This window comes from Coturnix japonica, chromosome 1 (assembly GCF_001577835.2).
Source record: "Coturnix japonica isolate 7356 chromosome 1, Coturnix japonica 2.1, whole genome shotgun sequence".
Taxonomy (NCBI): domain Eukaryota; kingdom Metazoa; phylum Chordata; class Aves; order Galliformes; family Phasianidae; genus Coturnix; species Coturnix japonica.
In genome coordinates, this window is record NC_029516.1 from 174,458,655 (window position 1) to 174,484,940 (window position 26,286).

At 50.5% G+C, this 26,286-nt stretch overlaps 2 protein-coding genes across 5 annotated transcripts in view; one reads left to right on the forward strand and one right to left on the reverse strand.

Annotated features, from left to right (window-relative positions):
* Window positions 1–379: 379 nt before the first annotated feature.
* On the reverse strand, window positions 380–18,913 carry MOGAT2 (monoacylglycerol O-acyltransferase 2). 3 transcript variants are annotated; one of them, XM_032442313.1, is made up of 7 exons: window positions 17,462–18,905; window positions 15,523–15,628; window positions 11,390–11,568; window positions 3,810–4,014; window positions 3,110–3,284; window positions 2,751–2,950; window positions 380–1,586 (listed from the first exon to the last, which is right to left on the reverse strand). In XM_032442313.1, the coding sequence occupies exons 1-7, from the start codon at window positions 17,534–17,536 to the stop codon at window positions 1,432–1,434; spliced, it is 1,095 nt and encodes a 364-aa protein (XP_032298204.1). In that variant the 5' UTR covers window positions 17,537–18,905; the 3' UTR covers window positions 380–1,431. The 3 variants fall into 3 exon arrangements, with proteins under 3 accessions (XP_032298204.1, XP_015708080.1, XP_015708081.2); XM_015852594.2 differs by having other exon boundaries at window positions 15,523–15,867; window positions 17,413–18,904; XM_015852595.2 differs by having other exon boundaries at window positions 1,452–1,586; window positions 2,755–2,950; window positions 17,462–18,913.
* A 3,318-nt stretch (window positions 18,914–22,231) lies between these two features.
* Window positions 22,232–26,286, forward strand: part of MAP6 (microtubule associated protein 6) — a 32,111-nt gene continuing 28,056 nt past the window's right edge. The window contains exon 1 of one of the 2 annotated variants that reach the window (XM_015852596.2): window positions 22,232–23,068. In XM_015852596.2, coding sequence (XP_015708082.1) covers window positions 22,374–23,068 — 695 coding nt within the window. In that variant the 5' untranslated portion in view covers window positions 22,232–22,373. The remainder of the gene's footprint in view (window positions 23,069–26,286) is intronic. The other variant, XR_004306005.1, reaches the window with a different exon arrangement.

A 26,286-nucleotide genomic window follows, 5' to 3' on the forward strand; every position in this document is an offset into this window, starting at 1 on the left:
CCTCTTCTTTTCCCATTGCATCAAGATCCCAGCTCCTCATCCCTACCCCCAGAGCCCTCTCCCATCCCCAAAGCACCCAGTCTGTATCCTCAGGGACATCCCCATCACTTGACATCCCCATCACTCTCCTCCAGCACCAGCCCCTGCCAGGCTGCTTGCAGAGGTCACAGCAGAGTTGCTGATAGGAGGACCAGCACAAGGGAAGGCAGGGGGAAGGATGGGGAAGAGCAATAACGCTTGGGTGCTGACAAACAGCAAAAGAAAAGGGTGGGAGATAATTACTGCTCTTTTCCTAATGCATCTTCCTCCTGCTCAAGCACATCTGCCCTTAATTAAGGACGAAAGAAAAAATATCTATTAATAGAAAACAAGCAAGAAATCATAGCAGGTGACCTGCTTTATTTGACTGGATTAAGTGGGGGATTACAGGAGCGGTTAGCGATGTCAATAAGGGCTCCCTATGAATTTTTCCTATTGCTGCTGGTTTTCTGGGGACAGGAGGGATGTGCAGCCGGTCATTCGGGTGGAGCAACTTCACTGAGGCTGACACAGGGAGAAGGTGAAAATCAGAAACCCCACAGTGGTGGCCCCAGGAGCAGAGCTGTGTGTTCAGCTCATTAAGTGCAAGTAACACAAATGCTGGGATCCCTGGCAGCTCCTCACAGGTGGGAAGGAGAGAAAGAAATGGAGGGAGGGAATGTGATTGTATAAGGGCTCTCTGAGGGTAAAATAAAGCTGATCTGAGCAGATGGCTTCCTGCCACCTAAAACTTCCATGCTGCAAAATCCCATTAGGCGCAGAGTTTAATAAAGTTCTGTATATCAAGGAGCAGCAGCTATTTAAAGCCTTGAGCACCTGCCAAATGTGGCCTTGTGAGCCATATTTCCTGTCCCAGATCACTTCTCCCATCACCTGGCCATGCTCTCACCTTAGGAAACACCATCATTTGTGACACAGACTGCTCAGTGCTGCTGTGGCATCCCCACTGGAGGGGTCTGAGGCTCGTTATAAGCAGGGCTCCTCACACGAGAAGTGATTTTACCAGCAAAGGTCTTTATATCCTTTCAGATATCTTTGAAGATTTGGCTTTTTCCAGCACAAACTTTACCCATCTAGCCTGGGAAAATGAAACTTTGAATTAAATGCGGAGGGAACAATAATTCATCTCTGCCTGGAAATATCTTGGCATGGAGGCCAGCTGGGAGCTTTGTGCTGAGGAGTTTCAGTGGTGTGGGGTCAGTCAGATGGGATTTTGTTTGCTTATCACCTCCTGTGTGTCCCACAGGGAGGAGTGATGGAAAGGCTGGGAAAACCAAGTCCTTCTCCCCACATTGTACGGACCATGAATTACCCACAAATGAAGTGAATCTGTCCCAGGGACAGGGAAAACTTGGAGCTTGATGTCCACACCTCCAGCTTCCACAAGGAGCTCTATATAAATTCGAGGTGACTGTCTTCTGGGACGTTATATTTAGCTTTGTGTTCCTCAAAGAGCTTGCTCAGCTCTTCTAAGTATTTCTGATGGACTCGATCAACCTCTTCCTCCGTTGGCTTGTGTTTCTTCAGCACGGGAATTGGCTTCCCAACTGGAAAACAAGAGCAACCATTAGGCCAGGTCTCTATGGACGCTTTACATGTGTTAGTACAGAGATGGAGTCCAACCTTTCCAAAGGTGTGAAGAACATATTGATATCCCAGAGCTGCCAGCAGTGGGACACTTCTCCTGCTCTGCCCGCTGACTCTAATTGTGTTTGTCAAGCATCATCATTGTGTAACACTGTTCCTCATCGAACTAATGAGGAGCCCTTCTGATACTTTGCTGCTTGTAAAACCATTGAGTCAATCCAAACAGGCTGTAAAACAATTAGAAGTAATTGCTGACTGTCAAACCTAATCAGCAGGGTGAGCCCTGACCTTTCCAAACAGCCTCTTTAATTACATTAATTCGGACCATCAGCTGTACTGCGGGCCAAGCATGGAGCTGTTGAAACCAGGTGGAATTTCATCACAACCAACACCTTTCTTTTAATTTGGTCTCCTGTTGTGTATTATCTCCAATAAAACCAGCCTGGCTTGTTGGTGTGCAGATAGGTTGGGGCTTGTGCCTGCATCTGAATGGGATGCTGGGCAAATCCTGTAGGTCCTGTCTTACTTATGCTTGTGTGATTGGCTTGGAAGCTCAACCCAATGCTGCTACAGGGGTTTGTACAATTTGTCTGTGGTGGAACTGAGACTGGATGCATCTCATGTAGGCAATGGAGCATCTCAATTTGCTCTGGGGCTTTCTCAGCACTGTTCAGACCACTTGGGTTCTGCAGGATGACCAAGCCAGAGTCCCAGACCGGCGTGTGCAGGGAACCCTGTGTTATCCTTTCTCTGTGCTAACCCGTTTGCCCCAGAGATGCTCCAATACTGCATTCAGCTGAGCATGTCACACCACAGCTTCCAGAGCTGCCTGGACACTCAGGCAGTATTACCCAATTATGTTTTTTAACGTATTCCTTCCATCCTAGGGGAACTTATCCTAAAGCCAAGGACTTCTTTAAAACATATATATATATATATATATATATATATATATTTAAGTGAAAAAAGGGGCACAAGAGGGGCGTGTGAGCAGTGGGAGGTGCTCCACTGCTAAGAAGTTCCCAGCCCATCTCAGCTCATGTTCCTTGGCTCAGCAGAAAGACACAGCCCAGGGACCATCCTTGAACATGCCTTGGCCAGGCTTTTGCTGAGGAGGGACTTACTCACGGTGTAGACAGGCCGGCGGTAGGGGACCAGCCCAAAGCTGTACTGGAAGATACCTCTTGCATGGAAGAGGGGCAGGGAAATGCCCATGATCTGCTGGAGCCGGTGCTGGATCCACCGCAGCCATGAGCCCTTGGGGTTGCTCACCTGGTCAAAGAGCTCATTCTCCCCAAAGGAAAAGGCAGGGACCAGTGGGGTGCTGCAGAGAGATGGACACAACACATGGCCACAGTGATCAGAGAGGCCAACCCCAAAACACCCTAATTTCCCCCCAGAATTCACCTGGAACATCCTATTGACCACCCGCAGACCAGAGCATCCCTCCCCAGGCACCCTGTAGCCCCACCCTTTGCATCACCCCCGCTCGATGGCCACGCGGATAAATCCCTTCCTGTTCTTCAGCAGCAAGGTGCAGGATCCTGGCCGGGCTTCCAGAGCCTCCTGAGCCCCACCAACAATGATGGCCAACAGGTTTCCCCCCTCTGGCTTCTGCAGCACGTGGTACGCGCTCTCCTTATCAGAGGATACAAGGCCTGGGAGGTAGAGAGGAATTAAAACTGAACATCTGTAAAATCTGCACCAATGCTGTTTATTCACCACTTTCCCTCTTCATCCAACTCCAGAGAAATGGTGAGCTCAGCTCATGCAGAGCTCTTCCACATCACAACACATCACATTAGCTGCAGTTAAGCCCCAGCCTCCCCATGAGCTGATTCAGATGGAGAATTGGATGTACTCCGAGGTCACCAGTGAGAGATGGTAGGCCAGGTCTCCACAAATCAATCTGGAGCCCTTTTTCCCATCTGCATTTAATTTTTACCTACTCCTTTTCCTTTCTGCTTCCTGTCCTGTTGTGTATTGTGCAACTCCATGAGCTGCCATTGGCAGCTGCTTTGTTTCAGAGAGATTTTGGTGCTGAATCCAACGCCTATAGATGCCACTCATTAAGGACTCCTTGACCTTCTCAGACCTCTCTGATCTTTTCCCTCTTTGCTCCCTAAAACACCCCTGATTCACCCACTCATCCCATTGCTCATCAGTGCTGCCACCCTGCTTACCTCCACTCATGAGGTAGTCCCTTAAGAAGGGGACACGAAACCATAAGGAGAGCATCATCAGGTGTGGGGTGATGCCTGGGAAGATCGTGGAAAACCCTGTCGCCTCTGTGCCGAAATTGATGAAGGCTCCCACTGCCAGGACCCCGTGGGGGTGAAATCCCACCAGGTAGTTCTGCCTGGGGTCCAACTCTGCTGTTTTCACCAGCTGGACAAGGGAAGGAACAAGAGTTAATGGCGTCACCTCAGCACACAGAGAGTTGGCTATGGAGAATAGAAGGGATTCCTGGCATCCATTCCTCCTTCTGCTGGGAAAGATCAACTGGAACAGCTCAAGTGTTGTTCAGTGAGATGAGTTTCATTGCCTGTTTTTGTATCTCCCACCATTTCCTGGCCCAAAAATCACGTTTCCAATGCTACATTTCTTCATAGAGTCATAGAATGGGCTGGGTCCACTACCATGGACAGGGGCACCTTCCAGTAGATCAGATTTCTCAAAGCCCATGTTGCTTTGAGCTGGTCTAGGTGTTGTTAGGAGCCAACTTCCTTTAAAACTTCCTCCAGTACATTTTACAATATGGGAAAAAAGAAATGCACAAAGTGGGATAACCCCCTATGTAGCCCCTTATAGCCCACAAACAGAACCACCCTAGTAGTAATCACCTTGTCCTAAAACACACTGAGTAATTGAAGAATGATTTGTACATCATTAGGTGAAAACCTCAGCTACCAGGGAAAAAAATGATGGATTTCTTTGCATTATGGGCTACCCTACGAGAGCCCAACAGCTTGTGCCTTTGTTAGTTACCTAAAGTAACCTGCAGGTCCACCAGGGAGCAATGGATTTCTGCCCAAGGTTGTTGCAATTTTACCAGGAGGAGACAATTAAGGATAGATAATGGCCAAGATTTGGCCTCTGTGGGCTACAGTTGTGATGGCCTATCTGGAATGGAAGGACCAGTGTAACCAGGTCAGCCTTGAGCTGTGCCACTGAGATCCTGCAATCCCAACCTCATACAGACAGGGCATAACCCTCCCAGAAGCATCCAACAGCCAAATGCTGATGTCTTGGTAACCTTTAAATCGGTGCTGAAGATTCTCTCAGCCCCAGGGCTGCCCATTACAAAGCCATCGTGGATTTCCAGACAGCTCAAAGCACTTATGTACAAGCAGAAACAAAGCCCTTTGTGCTTCAAGTACCCTGGTTCTGTCCATATGCAGGGAGCAGCTAATGGGGCATTTGTTTTCCTAGAAGCACCCATTGCTCTGAGTTCTATTTTACTTTTTGACATCATGGTTCATTTCCCATCTGCCCTAAAGCACTGTTGACTGTACACATGTGCCCATTGAAGCGCCTGCTCCTAATGAGAGGAAGAGACAAACAAAGTCCCCATCACCACCCATGTGCAGGAAGAGGGGCAGATGGCCGAACTGCTGAGCCCCCGCCACGATTTGCTGAGTTTTTTTGAGTAATCTCAGCTTGCATCAATGTATCCTGCATTTATCTTCAGCTTCCAAACAACCTTTCATCTCTGCATGATTTATAAGCAGGGTGAGATGCTGGGATGCGTCACAAGCCACTAAATCTCCTGCTGTGTGAGAAGGGAGGGAGGCAGCGGGCTCAGCACCTGGCTGCACCCCAAGGTCGTGCCACCCTCCTTACTAATGAAAACTGGACTTGGGCAAGCACCCAGCCCTGCAATCTGCTCCAAGCCATGTTAGGATACCTCCCATCCCTAAAAACCTTCCCTAGGAGATGCTGCTTGCTGCTCACCTCAGTGAAAGAGGATGGAAGATCAGCGTCCAGTGGAGCTTACAGGAGGAAATGCTTCTGATACATGATTTCTTGTACTTCTCAGTGGCCTCAAGGCCACCAATATCTGGAGTCCTACCAACTGCAGTTGGGTCAGAATTGGGATTTTACGTGACTTCACGTGTTTTCTGGCTCAATCATGAGCTCAGTACCCAGAGCCCTGCTCTAAGTCAAGGATAACTGCAATGGGCTGCCCGGGGAGGAATGGAGTCAGTCACCCCAAAAGAGTTCAAGCAACATTTAGATGTTGTGTTGAGGGATGTGGTTTAGTGAGAACTATTGGTGATGGGTGGATGGTTGGACTGGATGATCTTGTAGGTCTATTCCAACCTGGGTGATTCTGTGATTCTATGGTTCTATAATAACTAGGTGGTAGAAGCCTTGATGTTCGAGGTTTGATGGTCTGGTCAAGGTGGAGCCTCTCCAGCACCAACCACATCTTAATGACACTGTTAAGTAATTGCTTCTTTCAGCTTTGCAAAGGAAGGGAGAGAGGGTCCCTGCCTTTGTCACTGGGCTCATGATTTGACCAGAGCCTGCAGAGAAACCATTTCCTTGCAAAAGACCAGGAAGGAAATCTGTAGCAGAGGAGAGACTTGGGTGATGTATCTTAAGCCATAGGTCAGCCTCTGGATGCTAAACCACTATTCTCCTTCTTGAATCACTTAAACACAGCAACTCAACCCACCCATCTTTGTTGTCCCTGCTGTTTGTTCTCTCCTTCCCCTCTTCCTGCCAGAGGTGAAGCTCAGCACAGCAAGCTGTTCTCAGGCAGACAGCAAAGTTAACACCTGCAGCACCCAGCCCAGGCTCTGCCCACTGCAGCCCCAGTGTGCATAATGGGGTTCAGGTGCAAGAGGTGAGAATCTCATTCCTCCTGGCTTGGCTGGGTTGTCACCTCTGCTCCTGCTGAATGGCATCTACTGCTCTGCTGTTTCTGGGTGAGTTTAACATTAATCATTGACTTGAGGGTCTGGCCGAGCTGGTCTGTGTGTAAACACTGAAGGGAGACACATTCTTGCCCTGAAGTTTTTCTTGGTAAGGAAAGACTAGTTTCTCAAGGTACAGGGGTGACAAATTAATGCACGGGACCTTCATCCCCAAAGCAAAGAGCTCTTATCAGCTTGGGGTCATGCACTCCAAGCTGAGCCATGGGTGTGTTGGCTTGCAGGGCTTCCCCTTGTCGTGGCTGGGATGCTGCCTTGTGTCTGATAGCAGCCCTGACCCCTCATCAGTGTGCTGTGAGTCCTGGTGGCAGGGCAGAAAGCCTTCTAGATCCCAGATATGGGGTGACTGGGGCCCTCCCAACCCATAAATATGAATTTGAAGGGTGGGGTCTACATTATCCTTCTTCATGGGTGTCATCGCTGCGGATGTTCAGTGCTTCCAATGTCTTCTTGGTCGTAGAAACCTCCCCCTAATCTATCGACCCAGAAGTGGGTCCAGAACATGGGAAAGACCCCGTCCCCAATCTCTAGTGAGATCTGCTCCATGCAAGGTCACCATCCATGTTAGGGCAATGCCTGCACAGGCTTTTTAGAGGCTCCAGTAAGAGACCAGGTAGGGTGAGGATCTCAAGCAAATTTAATTTTAAACTGGATTAGCTAAACCTCGTTAACATCACAAGTAGATGCTCTCAGCTGGAATTAAAGAGGCCTTCGTTTGTTATTTGTTTTGTTTCTCATTTCATTTTGCAACTGAATTAGCCTAATTAGGGCTTCCAAGGGACTGTATCAGCTCAGGATTTAAACGCTGGTTTAATGTGGCTGTTTTAATTCACCTTTTGAGGTGTGGCTGGTTTTTTTTTATCGTCTGTGTGCTGGATGGTCTTGCTCCAAACCAGAGGAAAAGGGAGGAAGGGTGATTCCCCATGTAAAACTGGTGCAAAAGTGCTTGAAGGAAGCATCATTCTTTTTTACATCAGTATATCCTGGGGTCAAAACAGGACACTTAGCCCCCAGCTGGCCTTGTTTGTAGGTCTGGAGGGATCTACAAGCAGTTAAGTGGTGAACTGGATGGAGTCAAGTTGAGATGAGCTTGGTCAATGCACAGTGCTTGCTGTGCCAGCGGGCAGACAGACAGGCAGTGTGCTGACTTCCCATGTCATCACATCCTAAGGGACAGAGGAACACATGTTGGGAGACAGGGGCTGGTCGGGAAAGCTGGTCAGAAAAGTTGTGCCTTCTTCATTTAGTCTCCCAAACTGAATTGCTATTGTATTTCTATCACCCTCTGGCCCTAAACTCACTTCCAATGATGTTATGTTGATTAATCTGCTCCTAAGTAGGATAAATTTCTGTTCAGTTTCACTCTAAGCAAATCCTCGGGTCACTTGCTTTCCACCCAGGCACCTCCATAGAGCATCTCATGCAGGAAGAAGCATGCAGTCAGGTTCTCTATGGGATGTCAGCAACCAATGAGCAAGCCCAAGGAAGAAGAAATTGTACCAAGGAGAAGTCAGCACGTCACATAAGGGTGATGGGAGACAAAGGGAAAAGCAAACATCCGAGTGCTGGCAGCTCCTCAGGGAAGAATGAGGTTCTGGTCCCAGCAATGGAAGGAGTCCATGGAAGGAGCAATGGAGGAGGAGAAAATGTCTCTGGGCTCTTGGTGTTTCCTCCAGGTGCCACAATACCACATGAGGGCAGAAAAGGAAGGTCCAAGTCACAGGGTAAGGAAGCTCTTCAGAAAATGGGAGAGAGTTGACTTTGGGTCACTGGACTGACTGTATGCTGCTTTTGCCTGAACAAACCTTCTCCTCTCCTCCAGCCAACAGAAGGAAGCAAAACGAACAGCCAGAAGTACTGGAAACCAGAAGTGCTGTTTAACGTCATGGGCCAAAGCACAAGATCCCCAGTTACAAACAGTACTGTTCTGCTGTGAAGAGTAAGAAAATATTCCTGGTAGGGTTTGGTTCACGTGCACTTGGACCACGCTGTGATGCCCTGTGCTTACCCAGAACCACAGCACACGCAAACAACCCCTGTCATGGTTTATGCAATTATGAGAATGAATGAGCTCCTGGGGGTCCACTAAGTCTCCAGTGACACATTTTAGTTAAGCTAGCAACAAAAAGAAACCCAACATGAACCCAAGAGGTTGGGACTCTGCCAGTTGCTATAGATAACAACATCCAGCTGGCACTTACAGAACCAGAGTCATCAAGGATGGAGAAGACCACTAAGATCATCTAGTCCAACCACTGAACCTTCAAAAATAACCCCAAGGGTGATTAAATGTGTCCTGTGGCTCTTCAAGGACGAGGGGAAATGGCCCCAAGTTGCGCCAGGGCAAGTTTAGGTTGGATATTAGGAAGAACTTCTTCACAGAAAGGCTAGTTAAGTTCAGGAATAGGCTCCCCAGGGAGGTGGCTGAATTGCCATCCCTGGTTGTGTTTAAGAGCAGTTTGGATGTGGTACTGAGGGATATGATTTAGTGTAGGGCTTTTAGAGTCAGGGTACTGGTTAGGCTGCAGTTGGACTTGATGATCTTCAAGGTCTTTTCCAACCTGGGTAATTCTATGATTCTAATATTCAAGAGGGGAAAACAGCGCCTAGAGGACTACAGGAACCTTCTACACACAAAGACATTTATCAGGTTGCCCTGAATAAAGCTGGTGAGATGACACCTGCTGGGCTGCTCTGATGGATGGCAGCACTCGAAGGCAGGATTTGTTGAAGGCCTTCCCCTTAGGCATGCCCATGGTGCTCCTCAGCTGAGCTTACCAGAGCACCTTGGCTGCAGGAGGAGGGTTGGTGAAGAGCTGTGAAGATGTGCTATTTCTTGGCTAAATGGGAGACACACAGAATCACTTTTAGGTCTTTTCCAACCTTGGTGATTCTATGATTCTGTGAATCCCAGCATAAGGAAGCCTTGTGATTCTATGATTCTGTGTAAAAATGAAGGTGAGAATATGGTTGAAATACAGGGGAAAAAAAAAGCCTTCCTGGGGAAGATGCTCCTGGGAAGATGCCTGGGGTCTCAGTGCTTGTCCACCTTCTACAGTCACCCAAACTCACTCAGATCCTGGCAGTTCCCTAACAAAAATAAGGCAAAAGCAAAGAGCAAAGCAATTCTGCACGACTGGGATCAGCAGAGGGTGCTCCTTGCACGCGTTGGGAACCCGAGTGCTCCTGCATGGCAGATCCCTGCTGCAGCACACTGCAAATTCACTCCGCCTCAATCTCTGGAAAGCAAATGCTCATCCCAACCTCTCGTTGCTTCTGCAGCAGCAAACATGCCCAGGGATCCCACAGGAGCAGCATTTAAATCCCTTTCCTGAAATACCCAAGGGCAGAGCAGCGCAGGCGGCTCTTGCTGCCTCCCACCTCCCGGCACTGATGCTTGATCACAATAAGTTTGCAGTGGGGATCTGGGAGGATTAGGAGCCACATTTAATCTTCCCAGAATAACTAATCCTCCAGGGCTGAACAAACTCAATCTACACACAAATGCAGCCCATGGTGTTGGATCCACGTCCCCCAGGTCCTGCTGCCCATTTACCTTTGTTCTGGTTGGGACTTTGAGCAAGCAGGAGTGTGCAACTCAGACCAAAGCTCAGCTCGGTTCAGCTCCTTGTGAGCTTACAGGATGGCTAAAGCAATATTGCATTGCTTAACGTCTACACTGTTAGGAACAAATAATTTCTCATCCCCAAATAGTTTATTCGAGCCCATGCTTGAAGGATGTGAAATGAAATGCCTTACAAGCAAGGGAAATGCATGACTTCTCACAGAGCAGCGAGGACAAAGGCTGCTCCAAACCCTCCCTGTGCACCCCAGTGTGCTGCAAGCAAAACCAGTAGCTAGGCTCCCTCTGCTGGTCCCTCTGCCTGGCAGTGCCACCTGGTAGGGAATCAGAGTCAGAATTAGGTTGGAAAAGATCACTAAAATCATCTAATCCAACCATGAACCCATACCCAACCATCAGCTCATCCCCAGCCATCAGTTCATCCCCAACCATCAGCTCATCCCCAACCATCAACTCATCCCCAACCATCAGCTCATCCCCAGCCATCAGCTCATCCCCAACAATCAACATATGCCCAAACATCAGTTCATCCCCAACCATCAACTCATCCCCAACCATCAGTTCATCCCCAGCCATCAGTTCATCCCCAACCATCAACTCATCCCCAATCATCATCCCATCCCCAGGACAGACAGGCAGCCCAGGGCTCTGCTCAGGTTGGAGTGTGCATGGGGCAGGCAAGGAGGTGTCGCTGGGCTTATCTGGCCTCTATGTTATAGCACACAGATCAGTCTGACACTGCTCAAGCTGTGCTTTATGGCAGTGTATGATGTATAATCTTTACAACCACATAAACAGCATGCAGCATTTCTAGCATTTTCTACAGCGACCTTGAGAATAATAACTTGGGAATCTGGTGATTCCTGATGGATGTCCTAGAATATTACCTGTCTCTTATGGTAAGAGCCACCAGGAGCTCTCCTGGGTTGTGTTCCCATTCCTACCCAGGAGACTATGATATACATTCTGGGGGGCTGCCCAGAGCCACATCCAGCCTGGCCTTGAATGCCTGCAGGGATGGGGCATCCACAGCCTCCTTGGCAACCTGTTCCAGTGCATCACCACCATATCACAGTGAATGGGCATGGGGAGATGGCTCTATATACACAATGAGGTTAAATGGGTGCATATAAAGCAGGTGATTAAAGGACATGATGGGAAAACACTGGGTCACACATTGACTCTAAGCTGGGAGGACGATCCCTGCATTGTAAGCATGGAGGGCACGGAGGGAGCTCACCGAGACGGGGAAGAAGTCCTTCATGTGTCTCCAGACTGCGCTGTTCCGCACCATGTGGATCCGTCTCCCACCCCTGAGCGGTGCTTCCCTGTCTGTGAACCACCAGGCGGCGTAGAGGACGCTGAGCAGCCAAAAGCGGGTGAAGAGGAGGGCGATGAAGGCAGCGGTGCAGCACTGTGCTGGGAGATAAAGCAGGCAGTGAGCGATAAGAGCGGTGGGGGAGGGATGGCTCATATGGAGGGACCTGCCCTGCACAGCCCTGCGATGGAGCCCAAGCCTTCCCTGTGCTCACTGTGGGATTATTCTATCAGTGTAAGGGCAGCTATGATGCCAACAAACGGTTTTCATCCCATCTGCCCCATGGACTAGAAGAGCAGCTTAACCCCAACCCCTGGGAAGGACCCCTTTCTCCACGGGCCACCACGTCAGCCTCCCCCATAGAGGCTGCTGGACCTCATTTTGAATGGCTGTCCATGATCTTGAATTTTTCATCTTCCCATATAGAAGAATTTTACTCTTCATTGATTTTTTTTCTTTCTTTCTTATTGATTCTGGACCTTTTCCTCCTCCGTTTGGCTTCACTTTAAACTCTAATCCAGTCCAGCAGAGGATTTTCAGCCTTTTTGCCATGGTGTCATCACAGATTTTATAGGCACGCTCTATTTCGTTCCCAAAGTCATTAATAAGTTGGGCCTTTCCCAAGTCATTAAATACCTTCCTGAGCTGTTTCCAGTCAGTACTCAGCTTTGTCCTCTACCCCCTGCCTCCCTCATGCCCCGTGTTTTGGCAGGAGAACAAGAGAAGGAAAGTCTGCATGCAATCACGCATCACTGGGAGCATCAGATCCTACTCAAACCCAGCACAGTCTGGGAAGCACTGATGATCACCGAGCTGCCAGTCAGAGCTGTGCCCTCTCCATCTGGAAGCCCTGTCCATCAGAGTGCTGTCTGAGTGAGAATGGGCTGGAAATCCACATTGACCCAAGTCCTTTTTTCTTCCCCAGCTCATGAGTCACATTAGGACGAGAGGCAGCGGCCTCAGGTTGTGTGAGCAGAGGTTCAGGATGGGTATTAGGAAGAATTTCTCCCAAAGAGTGGCCAGGATGTGCAGGAAGGTGGTGGGGTCACCGTCCCTGGAGATGTTGCAGACCAATGGGGTTGTGTTGAGGGATATGGGTGGTGAGGAAGGAAGGAAGGAAGGAAGGAAGGAAGGAAGGAAGGAAGGAAGGAAGGAAGGAAGGAAGGAAGGAAGGAAGGAAGGAAGGAAGGGAAGGGAAAGGAGGAAGGAGGAAGGTAAGGAAGAAGGGAAGGAAGGAAGGAAGGAAGGAAGGAAGGAAGAAGGAAGGAAGGAAGGAAGAAAGGATGAGGAAGGAAGGAAGGAAGGAAGGAAGGAAGGAAGGAAGGAAGGAAGGAAGAAGGAAGGGTAGCGAAGGAAGGAAGGAAGGAAGGAAGAAGGAAGGAAGGAAGGAAGGAAGGAAGGGAAGCGAAGGAAGAAGGAAGGAAGGAAGGAAGGAAGGAAGGAAGGAAGGGAGGGAAGAAGGAAGGGAAGGAAGGAAGGAAGAAGGAAGGAAGAGGGGAGCTAGAGAGGAGGTGGGGGAGGAAGGGAAGGAAAGGGAAGAGGAAGGGAGGGAAGGGAAGGGAAGGGAAGGGAAGGGGAAGGGAAGGGGAAGGGAAGGGAAGGGAAGGGAAGGGAGGGAAGGGAAGGAAAGGGAAGGGAAGGGAGGGAAAAGGGAAGCGGAAGGAAAAGAAGGGAAGGAAGGGAAGGGAAGGAAGGAAGGGAAGGACAAGGGAAGGAAGGGAAGGGAAGCCGGAAGGGAAGGGAAGGGAAGGGAAGGGAAGGAAGGGAAGGGAAGGGAAGGGAAGGGAAGGGAAGGAAAGGAAGGAAAGGAAAGGAAAGGAAAGGAAAGGAAAGGAAAGGAAAGGAAAGGAAAGGAAAGGAAAGGAAAGGAAAGGAAAGGAAAGGAAAGGAAAGGAGCTTGGCTTAGGATGGAGGAGCACTGAGCTCTCTGCACAGCAGCAGGTCTCACATGCAATGCAAATCTCCAGCTCACAACACACCACTGCTCATGCCTAGTTCTGCTCCTTTGAAGAGCCACAGCCACGGCTCAGGCAAAAGAGCATCCAGCATGAAACCAAGCTCCGAGGTGCACACAAGACACGAGCACTGCTTGAGGAACACTGCAGAGGTTGCAGTTACTGCTCCTAACAGCCAGGTCATTGAGTCTGCTGCAAAGCTGTGCAATAATGCCTAACTCTCTTTTTATCACGCTGTGCAAAGCTCAAGGTGTGCCCTGCAAAGTGAAGGTGTTGTTCTGGTCCGTATCTATCCACTTATCATCCAAGTGAGGCATTTATCTTGCATTACATAGTTATTAATGCATAGTTATTAATTTTACCCTCAATTCATTTGCGGGTGAAATTAATAACATTTGCTCTTTGATTCAGCTTTTTTTTTTTCTTTTTCTTTTCTTTTCTTTTTTTTTTTCAGAGCAATATTTGCACACTGTGACCTTCACTTAATCCAAAGAGTTCTTTTTTGCCCGTGTGAAATCTTATGATGCTCTGAGCCCATTCCTGTCCCAGCACGAACAGCCCAGAAGCCTGGAAGGCCAACAGTATGTTGAGCTGCATGAAGAAGGGGTGGCCAGCAGGGACAGGGAGATGATTGTCCCCAAGGAGGCTGCGGATGCCCCATCCCTGCAGGCATTCAAGGCCAGGCTGGATGTGGCTCTGGGCAGCCTGGGCTGCTGGTTGGTGACCCTGCACACAGCAGGGGGTTGGGATGGATGAGCACTGTGGGCCTTTGCACCCCAGGCCATTCTATCATTCTATGATTCTATGGACCCAACTTGCTTGCAGAAGTCTCTGTGTCATGTCCTCAAACCCTTCCACAAAACCCTAGCAAAGCTGTGCAATGCCATGGGTGAGACACCAAGCCTTCCTGGACCAGCAGTGTAGGATTCATCTCCCAGAGGCAGAGCAGCAAGGACAACTCAAGGCCGCATCCCTGTCCCTCCATGCAGGACAGGGGAGAACAGAAAGTCTTCCTTTCTGTTCTTCCCTGCAGCAGTGTTTGCTTATTGTGACACCATCCCTGTAATCACTGCTTTCTTCCCATGAGAAAAACGGGGAACCAGAGGAGGATGAAATGCAACAGAGATGGCTTTGTAGGGAAGTGAACCGTGCTGCACTACAGCCATGGACACACCACATATGTGCCATGGTCTCCAAGTGAGCTGTGAGCTCTAAGAATATCCATACAAGAACCATGTCCTTTCAGAGACCTGCTGGGCTCAGCACTGCTGCTCCTCTGGAGTTTACTGCTTCAGCCTGAAATTGTAGCAGCTCCAGAGCCAGGTGAGATTTGCAAGATGCACATTGCTGTCCTCAATGCCAGCCCAGAGCCTTTAGCAGAGCCAAGCTAAGGCTGTGGACTATGCTCAGCCACCAGATTGCCTGACTCACACTGGCACTGCTTGAATCAACCTTGCTGATTGAGAGGGTTCAAAGGCTGGCTGCCCATGCTGGGCATGCAAAGACAGTGTGCACAGAACTCCTGCCCCTTTGATCATAGAATATCCCATGTTAGAAGGGTCCTACAAGGCTCAGGTTGTGCTGAGTTGGTCCTCTTATCAGTCAGCCTCATCACTGAAAAGCCAAGTGCCAGCCTGACCCCACTACTGGGTAAGTTGTTCTGCTGGAAAACCCATCCATCCTCCTTAAACCTTAGATACATCCATGCTGCAAACAGGACCCAGGTAGAGTCTGGCAAAACATTAGTTAGCATGGGCTAAAGTTGTGCCACAGAGCATGCAAACAGCCAGACATCCATCTGCACCAGCGTGGCCCAGTGCTCCAGGCCTGCAGACACTGGTGCAGAGTCCATCCAACCCCAGATCTGTAGCAAAGGTTTGAGCCATCTGAGAGACTTAATGAGGCTCTAAAGCACAACTTATACTTCATTTGCTGATACCAATTTGGAGACGTGTGTGTCCCAGGATCCATATATACCCCCAAATCTGCTGCTGTTCTGCTGAGACACCCATCCACTGTCCAGCCATGGCCAAGCAGAAGCTTTACACAGTCTTCAACCCAGATTAAGTAGGCAGAGGAGGAGGAGGAGCTGCCTCTTACCTAGACATAGGAAGCTGAAGACCCACTGGACCACCGCCGCAGTCTGAAGTCTCCTCTGCAGCGGCAGGGAGAGCGGAGCAAACTCGATCTTCATCCTGGGCTCTGCCTGCAGGTCTCAGGAGGAGGAGGAAGCTCAGCAAGTGGTGAATGCAAAGTGCAAAGTCACCCGTCAATAGTTATGCAGCTTTACAGTAAAAGGGGTTGTGCAACATGCAGGGGACGGTGCTGGGATGTGTCACTGACTTTATGCCAGTGTGAAGCTTGTGGTGTTGTTGGGTGCTGCAAGTATCCTCCAGCTCTGCAGCTCCAGAAAAGCAAAATCCATCACTCCTTGTGCTACAGCAGCTGCAGGAGAGAGCAGGAGGGAAAGGCGAGGAAGGAGCTTGTGAAATAGTATTGGCTGGGGAAGGAGGAAAAAGGCTTTGCAGAGGAGTGGCTTTGCAATTCAAAATGTATATTGTGTAGATAAAGCTCAAGGCTGTGTCTGCTGGGCGTGGAAAGAGCTGGAAGCGGAAAGGTATGCAAAGTATGCATGTGTTTCACTGCCCAGCACAGGATGCATGAGCAACTTCATGCCTCTGACAGGGGTGGATGGATGGATGGATGGATGGATGGAGATGAATGGAAGGATGGATGGATGGATGGGTGGATGGAGATGGATGGATGGATGGATGGATGGATGGATGGATGGATGGATGGATGGATGGATGGAGGGATGGATGGATGGATGGATGGATGGATGGATGGAGGGATGGAGATGGATGGAAGGATGGATGGAGATGGATGGAGATGGATGGATGGATGGATGGATGGATGGATGGATGGATGGATGGATGGATAGATGGATGGATGGATGGAGGGATGGATCACAGAATCACAGTGGTTTGAGTTGGAAGGGGCCCTTAAAGGCCATCTGGTCCCACTCCCCACAATGAACAGGGACACCCACAGCTCCATCAGATGCTCACAGACCCATCTCCTGCCCAAGATGCAGCTGGCTTTAGGGCAACAAGGGCACCGTGCTGTTCATGCCCAGCTGCCATCCACCAGTACCCCCAGGTCCCTTTTGACAGGGCTGTGCTCCATCCTTACACCCCCAGCTTGTACTGATGCAGGTGTCGCCACGACCCAGGTGCAGGCATTGCACTCTCGCGCCCTTTGCTCTGAATCTCAGTGAGGATGGTATGGAACATGGATGGATGGAATGGATGGCAATGGATGGATGGTGATGGATGGATGATTGGAAGTGAAGGAAGGAAGGAAGGAAGGAAGGCAAGGGAGGAAGGAACGGAAGGAAGGAAGGAAGGAAGGAAGGAAGGAAGGAAGGAAGGAAGGAAGAAGGAAGGAAGGGAAGGAAAGAAGGATTGAATGGATGGAAAGAATATCAAGGATAAAATGGGGGAATGGATGGATGGAGGGATGGGTGGATGGAATGGATGGAAGGAATGTGATGATGGATGGATTGGAAGGAAAGGATAGGAAGGAAGACGGAAGGAAGGAAGGGAAGGAAAGGAGGAGGAAGGAAGAGGAAGGAAGGAAGGAAGGAAGGAAGGATTGAATGGACGGGATAGATAAATGGATAAATGGATGGCATGAAAGGATGGATGATGGATGGATGGATGGATGGATGGGATGGAATGGATTGGAAAAGGATGGAATGCGATCGGATGGATGGATTGGAAGGAAGGAAGGAAGGAAGGAAGGAAGGAAGGAAGGAAGGAAGGAAGGAAGGAAGGAAGGAAGGAAGGAAGGATAGGTGGATAAATGGATGGATGAAAGGATGGATGGATGGATGGATGGATGGATGGATGGATGGATGGATGGGGCAGACACGTGTCTATGTGCCTCCTTGCATAGTCTTACATGGGTGCACGAGCCTGGAAACACTACCTCCTTTTTGCATTTCTACGTCCTCCTGTCTGTACCTTTGAAAACTCACATGCATCAAATTCCAGCCTGTAATCTTCCAGCTGAAAAGGAAACAAACAAAACTCCAAGATTTCGGGAAAAACATCCTTTGAGAACTGACAAGCTGCTCAGGTAAACAAAGGAGTCATCTGAGAATACCACGGGGCTCAGCAGTAACCAGGATACGGAATTAACCATCCATTGGGCTGAATGAAACAGTGGGCTGACTGCGCACATACAAAAGCATCCTTTGCTTCTCGGAGGGCACTGCAAATCCCTGCACTCACCCCGGCCAAGGATGACAGAACAAAAGCAAATAACAATCCTTGGCAAAAGCAAATCAGAGGTGCGAGCTGGAAAAGAAGCCCTCCTCTTTGTCAGGCCCTTGGAACATGCCAGGATGGGAAGGACAGGCATCTTTCTGCCTCCATCTTCAGGACTCCCTGACCCTGGGGCTCTTTTCCTAAGGACACTGGTTGATTTAATTGAGCTAAAATGGGCTCTGATCTCGTTTGCATCTCTCCTCTTTGTCTTCTGGCCCTGTCTGCTCTGGGAAATCTTTTAACTCTTTCAGCTCCATCACTTGGAAACGGTTCCTGGCAATTTCCACCAGCAGTTTCTAAAAGCATCAACAATTCCCAAAGCAAACCATCAGCAGTAACAAAACAAACCACCCTGCAGAGATCATGGGATCATAAGGGCTGGAAAAGCCCTCCAAGATCCCCAGCCCCAACCCATCCCACCGTGCCCACCGGCCACGTCCCCAAGTGCCACATCTCTACTCAGATCCAGGTCCTGCTGGGCTGTGGGTGGTCACTGAGGCACAGTGGGGACCAGGGAGGGGACATTCCTTGCAGGGACACTCCTGGTGCATGGGTGATGCTTAAGGTGTGTGTCCCATCCTGAAGTCTCACTGGGCAGCTCTTTACCTGTGCTGTTAGGAAGGATCCTACCTGAGACCCATACAAGGTCCAGATATTGGGAAGAACCTATTGCCCCCAGTAATGTCGTGCCAACCCCTGCAGCTGCTGTATGACTGATTCCCTGAGCAGCTCTTTTCTTGTGGTTCATTATTATAGGAAAAAAAGATCATGTTCTGGATTTATTGATGTACAAGTTGGCCCTGTAGAAAAGCTGACCAAGTGCTCAGCTGGGTAATAAATATTGATGTCCTGCTCTGTCATGGGCATGCCATTTGCCTTTTGTATCTGTTTCCTTAAATCAGGAGAGAAAAATGCTTTGAAATGGTTTTGAGATCTTCCAAAGCCTGAAAGGATTCAGAGGTTTCCAGTTAGTCAGGGGGAGGGATGTAGATATTGCTGTGCATTGGTGAAACCACATCTGTGCTTTGTGCTACAGGGGGGCAGAGCCCTGCACTATGGGATCTTCCAGCAATTAGATGTTATTTGCATGACTGCTGCTGGAAATTTAAGCTGATGCTGGTCACAGAAGGGGAAGATACTTATTCATGTTTAGGGGATGGGATAGGCTAGATGGGATGGGATGGGATGGGATGGGATGGGATGGGATGGGATGGGATGGGATGGGATGGGATGGGATGGCGTGATGGCGAAGGGGATGGGCATGCGGGAACTGGGCATGCTGAAGAGGGGATTCGGGAAAGGGATCAGGGAGGGGGTATGGGAGGGGCATGGGATGTGAGGATGGCATGTGGATGAGAGGGGATTGCAGCCGAGAGGTCGCCGCAGTGCGGATGTGGAGTGACTGAACATCTTCTGTTTCTTTCTTTAAAATAAAGAGGTTGCAGTCTTAGATGGTGGGCCAATGGATCTTAGTCAGCTAGAAAGGGAAATAGTGTTCTAACAGCATTACAAAAGATCACAGATAAGCCATTTGTACATGGTGGAACAGATGGAAGCATACTTCCATCCCAGCTCTCCTGCACGTTTCTCTGATTGCTTTCACATTGACCTGTTCTCTGAGCTGACTTGGGTTTGGTTGTGGGGAGGCTGGAGGGGAGCATCAATGAGATACCACTGAGCTGTGATTCCATGCACTGGTGCCACCCAGTGCTGCTCACTCCTCCTCCCTGCCAGTCCCATGGCAGCACCTCCAGGGAAATTTGGCTGCTGCTTCTTTTACCCGATCACTTAATTCTCAGTCACTGAAATCTCATTTTCTCACCATTCCTCCTTCTCCATGTGCTCCATAGTCCCTCTCTGGTGACATTCCCCTTGGCCTTTTCCTTCTCAGGTATCATAGTCAGTTATCGCATCTCCAATGGCTTGTATTTAGCTTGGGAGCAGAAAGCCCTTTAATCCCTCGATAGGTTGTTCTCTGTAATCCCTTTATCAGCAGCCCTTGTGATTGGGTTGATCAATGTCCATCTCTAAATGCCAAACCACGAAGCCCTGAGTCACCCAGCTGTGGGCTTTGCAAGTCATCAGGCTTTGCACAGCATCACAGTGGGGTGACCCCATAGGACCCCATACCCAGAATGGAGCAGGTTGCATGTGGGGAGCTGGATGTGCTCCAGGACCAAGGACCCAAAGGGTCACCTGCAAGGAGCAATGCAATGATGTACATCCAGTGGGAGGGAAGTTACTAGGAGGAAGCAGAGATGATGCTTCAAGGATGCAGCTTGGACATGGAGATAGCAGAGATATTGAATATGAATCTAGCTAAAAAGAACTTTCTGCACCTAATCAAGGTGGTGTGGAGCTGGATGCACTTCTCCAGGTGAATGCACTTCATTTGGAGAGCTGTGACCTGGGTCTAAATTGGAGCTGAGGCCTCACAACTCTCGTGAGGATGCCAATGGTCTCTCTATAATCACAGAACTGAGTTGGGACGGACCCATATGGATCACTGAGCTCAACCCAATCAAACCATCTTCCCTTCCATAAGGTCTTACACTGAGCTTTGCTGCACTGCTCCTACAATGGCATGCCATTATCACCTGCTGCAGCTGGTGGGTATGTGTGCATGGGGAGAAACCTTGCACACACAGCACGTGGTGAGACCTCAGCTGGTGATCAGAGACAAGGAGACAATCCCTGTTTGTCATCAGATTAGCAGAGAAAAATAGAAATGGCACCAATTTGGGGTGCTGCAACATTCCAGGTTTGCTGTGCTTTCCTCCCCAATGTGATACCCCCAGCACCATGCAAACCAGCTTTCTTGGGTGGCATCAAACCCCATTGGGCAAATCCCAATGCAGTGACAATGGCGTCCTTGGTCATTCCCAACCCAACCCAGCATCCCACCATGACACCATGGCCAGGAGAACAGGGGATGCTATTCTTCAAGCCAACCCAGTGTCCCATCGTGGCACCACGGCCTTTATCTAGGAGAAAGGGGAATGCCATTCCTCGACCCAACCCAACCCAACATCCCATCACGGCACCACAGCCAAAGCCATTCCTGCTTTCTGCTGTAATTTGAACTCTGAGGCACTTTTTAAACTCCTGTGCTTTCCGAGAGAGGTTTGCAGCCAGCAACTCCATTGGGCTAATTAGAACTAATGGATTTGACTTGATGTAAGTGATTAGATTCTTTCTATTGCTGATTCCTGAAAGTGAATGAGCAGCTTCAGGGTATATATAGAACCACACAGTTCACTCTGGGAGACGCCGAGTGATTTGTTCTTTCTGCAGCTTCCAGCTTCATCCAGCTCTGCTTGCTATCTGCAGAGCATCCTCACCCTGCCAAACCTTGCAGAGCTCAGGAAGAAGCAGAGATGGGGGATGCATGACTGTGCGCTTTGCTGCAAATCCAGCCCATTGCTTCGTGCACATGTAAAATCCCAGAGCCCAAAGGGATGCAGGGTGCTGTGCAAAACCCCAGTGAGCAAGTTGGATCCATGTGCACGTGGATTTGCAAGTGTGAGCCTGCATGCGTGTGATTATGCATGTGACAAACATACATGCACACACATCTGCACACATGTTTGTGTGCACAGGCACATGCATGCACGCTCACACCTGCAAGCAAATGTGCACATGCAAGCAAACATGGATACACATCTGTGCATGCACCTATGTGCAAACATGTACATGCATACAGGTACACACATGTGCACATACATGTGCAACATACAAGTATTCAGACATGCATAACCACATACATGCATCCACACACAGATATGCACACATGAACAGCTGCACAAACACACAGTGAACCGAATGCACACAGCGCTGTGCACGCATGAAGATGTATGCATGCACATCCGCAGTCACACATGCACATTCACATGCAGGCACACGCTTGCACATGCAAGTGCACTTACACCTGCACACATCTGTGCACACGCAAACACATTTATGTGCACACAAGTGAAATCACATGGATGCAGGCTTGTGCACACACTTGCAGCAACACACCCCTACATTCAAACATGCACACGCATGCAGGTCCACACATGTGCACATACATGCAAGAATTCATGCATGCATAACTCCATACACGCATCCGCATTCACAACATGTTTGTACACATGAACACACGCATGACCTGAATGCATGCAGCTGTGTGAGCATGCACAGTCACATGCATACACACAAGGCACACGCTTGCACATACATGTCTACCTGCACGCACACACCCACACACAGCCCTCCATGCAAACACAAACCAACATGCAAGGCACATGCATGCACATACATGCAGGTATATGTGCCAACACGTCCTGATGCATGCACATACATGCAGGTATATGTGCCAACACGTCCTGATGCACGCACACACACATATAGGTGCATACATACATTGCGCGTGTGCGATGAGCGCAGGTGGGCGCCCCTCCCCATTTTGAGCCCCTCCTCCGATAATCCCCTCCCCCATCACATCCCCGCCCCGTGCCGCCCTGCGCTGCGCGGGGGTTGCGCGGGGCTTTGCGCTCCGCTCGGCTCCCTGCGCCGCTCCGCTTTGTACGTGCGGCCGCTGCGCGGAAAGTGCGCGGAGCAGCGCGGAGCGGGGCCGCCATGGCGTGGCCCTGCATCACCCGCGCCTGCTGCATCGCCCGCTTTTGGAACCAGCTGGATAAAGCCGATATCGCCGTCCCTTTGGTTTTCACCAAATATTCCGAAGCCACCGAGCAGCCCCTCCCCACGCAAATCCCGCGCAGCGCGGCGGCGCCCATCGATACCCAACCCGGCGGAGATGCCGCGGCTGCGGGAGGGGGGGACGCGGCTCCCGGTCCCGCACGGCCCGGAACGGCCCCGCACGGCTCCCCGCCCGCGGACTCGGTGATGCGACACGACTACAAACCATGGAAGGTGCAACGCCCCGAACCCAGCTGCAAACCCAAAAGCGAGTACCAGCCGTCCGATACGCCCTTCGAGAAGGAGACGCAGTACCAAAAGGATTTCCGCGCTTGGCCCATCCCTAAAAGAGGGGACCACCCGTGGATCCCCAAACCGGGTCCTTCCCCCGTGCTCGGCCCTGAGCGCGGATCTCCCGAGAAAGCGGCTCAGGAGAAGAGGAGGAAGAAGGAGGAGGAGGTGGAAGCGGACGACGAGCATCCCAAGGCGGCCCGGCCCGGGGATGGCCGAGAGAAGGGGAGGCAGAGGGGCGATGAGGCGGGCGGGCAGGAGGGCCGGGGTCGGGCGGCCGCCGATGCTCTCAACCGGCAGATCAAGGAGGAGGTGGTGGCGGCGGGGGTCAGCTCGTCCTACAGGTGAGACCCCCCTTCTGCCGTCCCATCCATCCGCGGGGGGCGGGGAGGTTTGGTTCCCGAGGATTTTCGCTGTCTCTTTGTCACCCCGTTGCCGGCTCTCGGCCCGTTCCGCTTTATTCGGGTCCTACGGGGAGGGTCTGCAGCGCGGCCCCCACCCGCTGTGATGGGGCGTTGGGCATTTCCCTGCCGTGTACAAAGCTCTGCCAGTCCCTTCCAGGAGGATCTCTGGGTGCTCAGAGACCTCACTGCATCCCGACAGCATCCCTGTATCCCAGCAGTGAGCCTATATCCTGACAGCATCCCTGCATTCCACAAGCATCCTTGTATCCCAGCAGTGAGCCTATATCCTGACAGCATCCTGCATTCCAACAGCATCCCTGCTATCCCAGCAGTGAGCCTATATCCAACAGCATCCTGGTATCCAGCAGTGAGCCTATATCCTGACAGCAATCCCATTACATCCCTACAGCATCCTGCTATCCCAGCAGTGAGCTGCTATCCTGACCAGCGACTCCATACAATCCAACAGCATCCCTGTATCCCAGCAGTGAGCCTATATCCTGACAGCATCCCTGCATCCCAACAGCATCCCTGTATCCCAGCAGTGAGCCTATATCCCGACAGCATCCCTGCATCCCAACAGCATCCCTGCATCCCAGCAGTGAGCCTATATCCCGACAGCATCCCTGTATCCCAGCAGTGAGCCTATATCCCGACAGCATCCCTGCATCCTGAAAACATCCCTGTATCCTGAGAGCATCCCTTGGGATTCAGCATCTCTGAATCCCAGCTGCAGCCCTCCATCCCCAAAGCATCCCCATCTCTTACTATCCAGAAGCCTCACTGCATCCTGACATCATCCCTGCATCCCGACAGCATCCCTGCATCCTGAAGCATCATTGTCCCTGGCTGCACAGACCTCCCCCCTACATCCCAACAGCATCATCCCCAGCCCCCAGCCATGCTGGACCAGCAGCATCCCTAAGACAAAGCATCCCAGGGCCGCGTTGGGATGCGGGTGATGCTTGCCCTGCGCTGCTTGGGTGGGGCAGCCTTGGGATGCTGCCATGTTGAACGCGGCGCAGTGTGGGGTGGCACGTCCCTGTGTTCCCCCCCCCTTTCTCCCTCCCCCTCTTATTCCCCTCCCCAGTCTCAGTGCCCTGATTTCACCCCTTTTAGCATTCGCAGCGTTAATCTCCTCGCTTTGCTTGTGTTTCTCAGCGGGGTCGGATGCGTCGGGAATGCAAAACAAAGTGGCCGCTGCCCTGAACGGCTGTTTGCAAGGAGGGTTTGCTGTGATTGTGTTTTCCAGAGCTTTCTTTGGCAGAGCCCACCTCTGCTGAGGGTGGGGATGGCAGAGAGCAGAGCTGGGGGGGCTGCTTTGTGACCTAGGTGTGGCTGCAGCTTATTGCTTGTCCCTGTGCCTATGTGCACAGGGGTGAGTTGGGGAAACAACAGTTTTCTTCCCTAAGGGGGGGTTTGGAGATCGTGCTCTGCCACCAAACAGGTAGTAAATCCTTGCAGGTTTGCTGTGAGGCTGGGTTTTCTGTCCCACTGCCCCTATTCTCCAGTTGGGAAATGGGTCAAGCAATGGGATTTAGGGTTTGTATTTGCTGTATTTTGGAATCACGTCCATCTGTCTGGGGATGCAGCGATTCAGGTGCTCTGAGGTGGCAGAGAATGGGCAGGGATATTTGAGTTGCCTGTTTTGGGGTTGGGAATGGAGCTGCAGAGCTGTTGCCTTGCACTCTTTCACGGCTACAAAGGATAATTAGGCTTATTTATGTAATTATTTAGATGCGGATTACTTGCCATTCCATCCCTATGTGCACCCCATAGTCTGCTTCCAACAAGTCCTTACAGCTGCATCTTCCCCTGTGCAGAGGGTTCAGATGGGTTCAGGTGCTGGACTCAATAGGGACCAGGTTTGATGTTGTGGCTAATTGCTCTCGCCTTCTGTTCAAATCAGGCATCTTTTAATTGTTGCTTCTTGTTTGGGTTTCTAAAAGCCAGACTTTGTGAATCCCTGTTACTATGGAAAACCTCACTGCTCTTGGGTCTCCCTGCCTGTATAGGATTTGAACATCTCCAAGGATGGAGGTTCCATTTTAAGGATGGGGCCACCCAGCAGCCAGAATTACCCCCTAACAACCCAGGGGTGGCTAAGATGGGGCTTTGTCCTCTGTGCCCTTTGCTGGTGTGTGGCTGCTGGCTGGAGGCAGAGCAGGGGGAGATTTCCTTCCAGTGCTACGAATCAGCGTAATGTGATGCTTCAGGGCTGAGAAGGGGCCTTTGGTGAAACCAAAGAACACAGCACTAATGGCTTGTCAATGCGCTGTGTTGCTGTGTTGTTTACTGGGGTGTTTGGAGCAGAGCATGGGATGTGCTCAGCAATGAGACCAAGGTCGTCACTGCATGAAAAAGAGAGGAATTCCCTTCTTCTTTTTGCCTTCTTATAGAGAATATTGCAGGGACCGCGTGCTGTGACCACTTGGGTCTGCCCAGACTGGATAAGGAGCTAGGAAATCTGGTTTAATGGTTTGCTGTAGGTATGATAAAGGGAGGATGGTTGGACTAGATGATCTTGTAGGTCCTTTCCAACCTTGTCATTCTATGATTCTATGACTGATGGAGCAGAAAGAGTTCCTGATGGTGCTGGTCATGGAGGATGGAGGCTGCTCCCAGCCCTGATGCTGGAGGATTATTTAGAACAGTAGAATCATTAAGATTGGAAAAGACATCCAAGGGCATCTTGTCCAACCATCGACCCATCCCCACCGTGCCCACTCATAGAATCATTAAGGTTGGACAGGAGCTCCAAGATCCCCAAGTCCAGCCATCACCCCATCCCTACTGTGCTCACTCAAGCCTTCAGCAAGTCCAGAGCAGCTGTGGCAGCACTGCACGCCTGCGGGAGACTCAACATGCCCATGAGATCCTATAGAATAAGTGGGAAAACCATTTATGTAGGGAAATGACTGAGCGCGTATCCAATCCTAATGCTTTCTGTAAGTGAAGGACTCCTAGGACAGTGTGTTGTTTGAACTCCTTGGGAGCAAGTTGGCTTGAAGGTGATCAGGTTGTACATGTTGACATCTGCTTGCCATGTAGGGTCTTATTTCTCTTCTGCAGTGGGGAAACAGAAGCAGGGCTGCCCAGGGACCACCTGATCCCTTCCCAAAACACGGGCTGCCCAGGCAAAGCTATGGGGCCAGTTT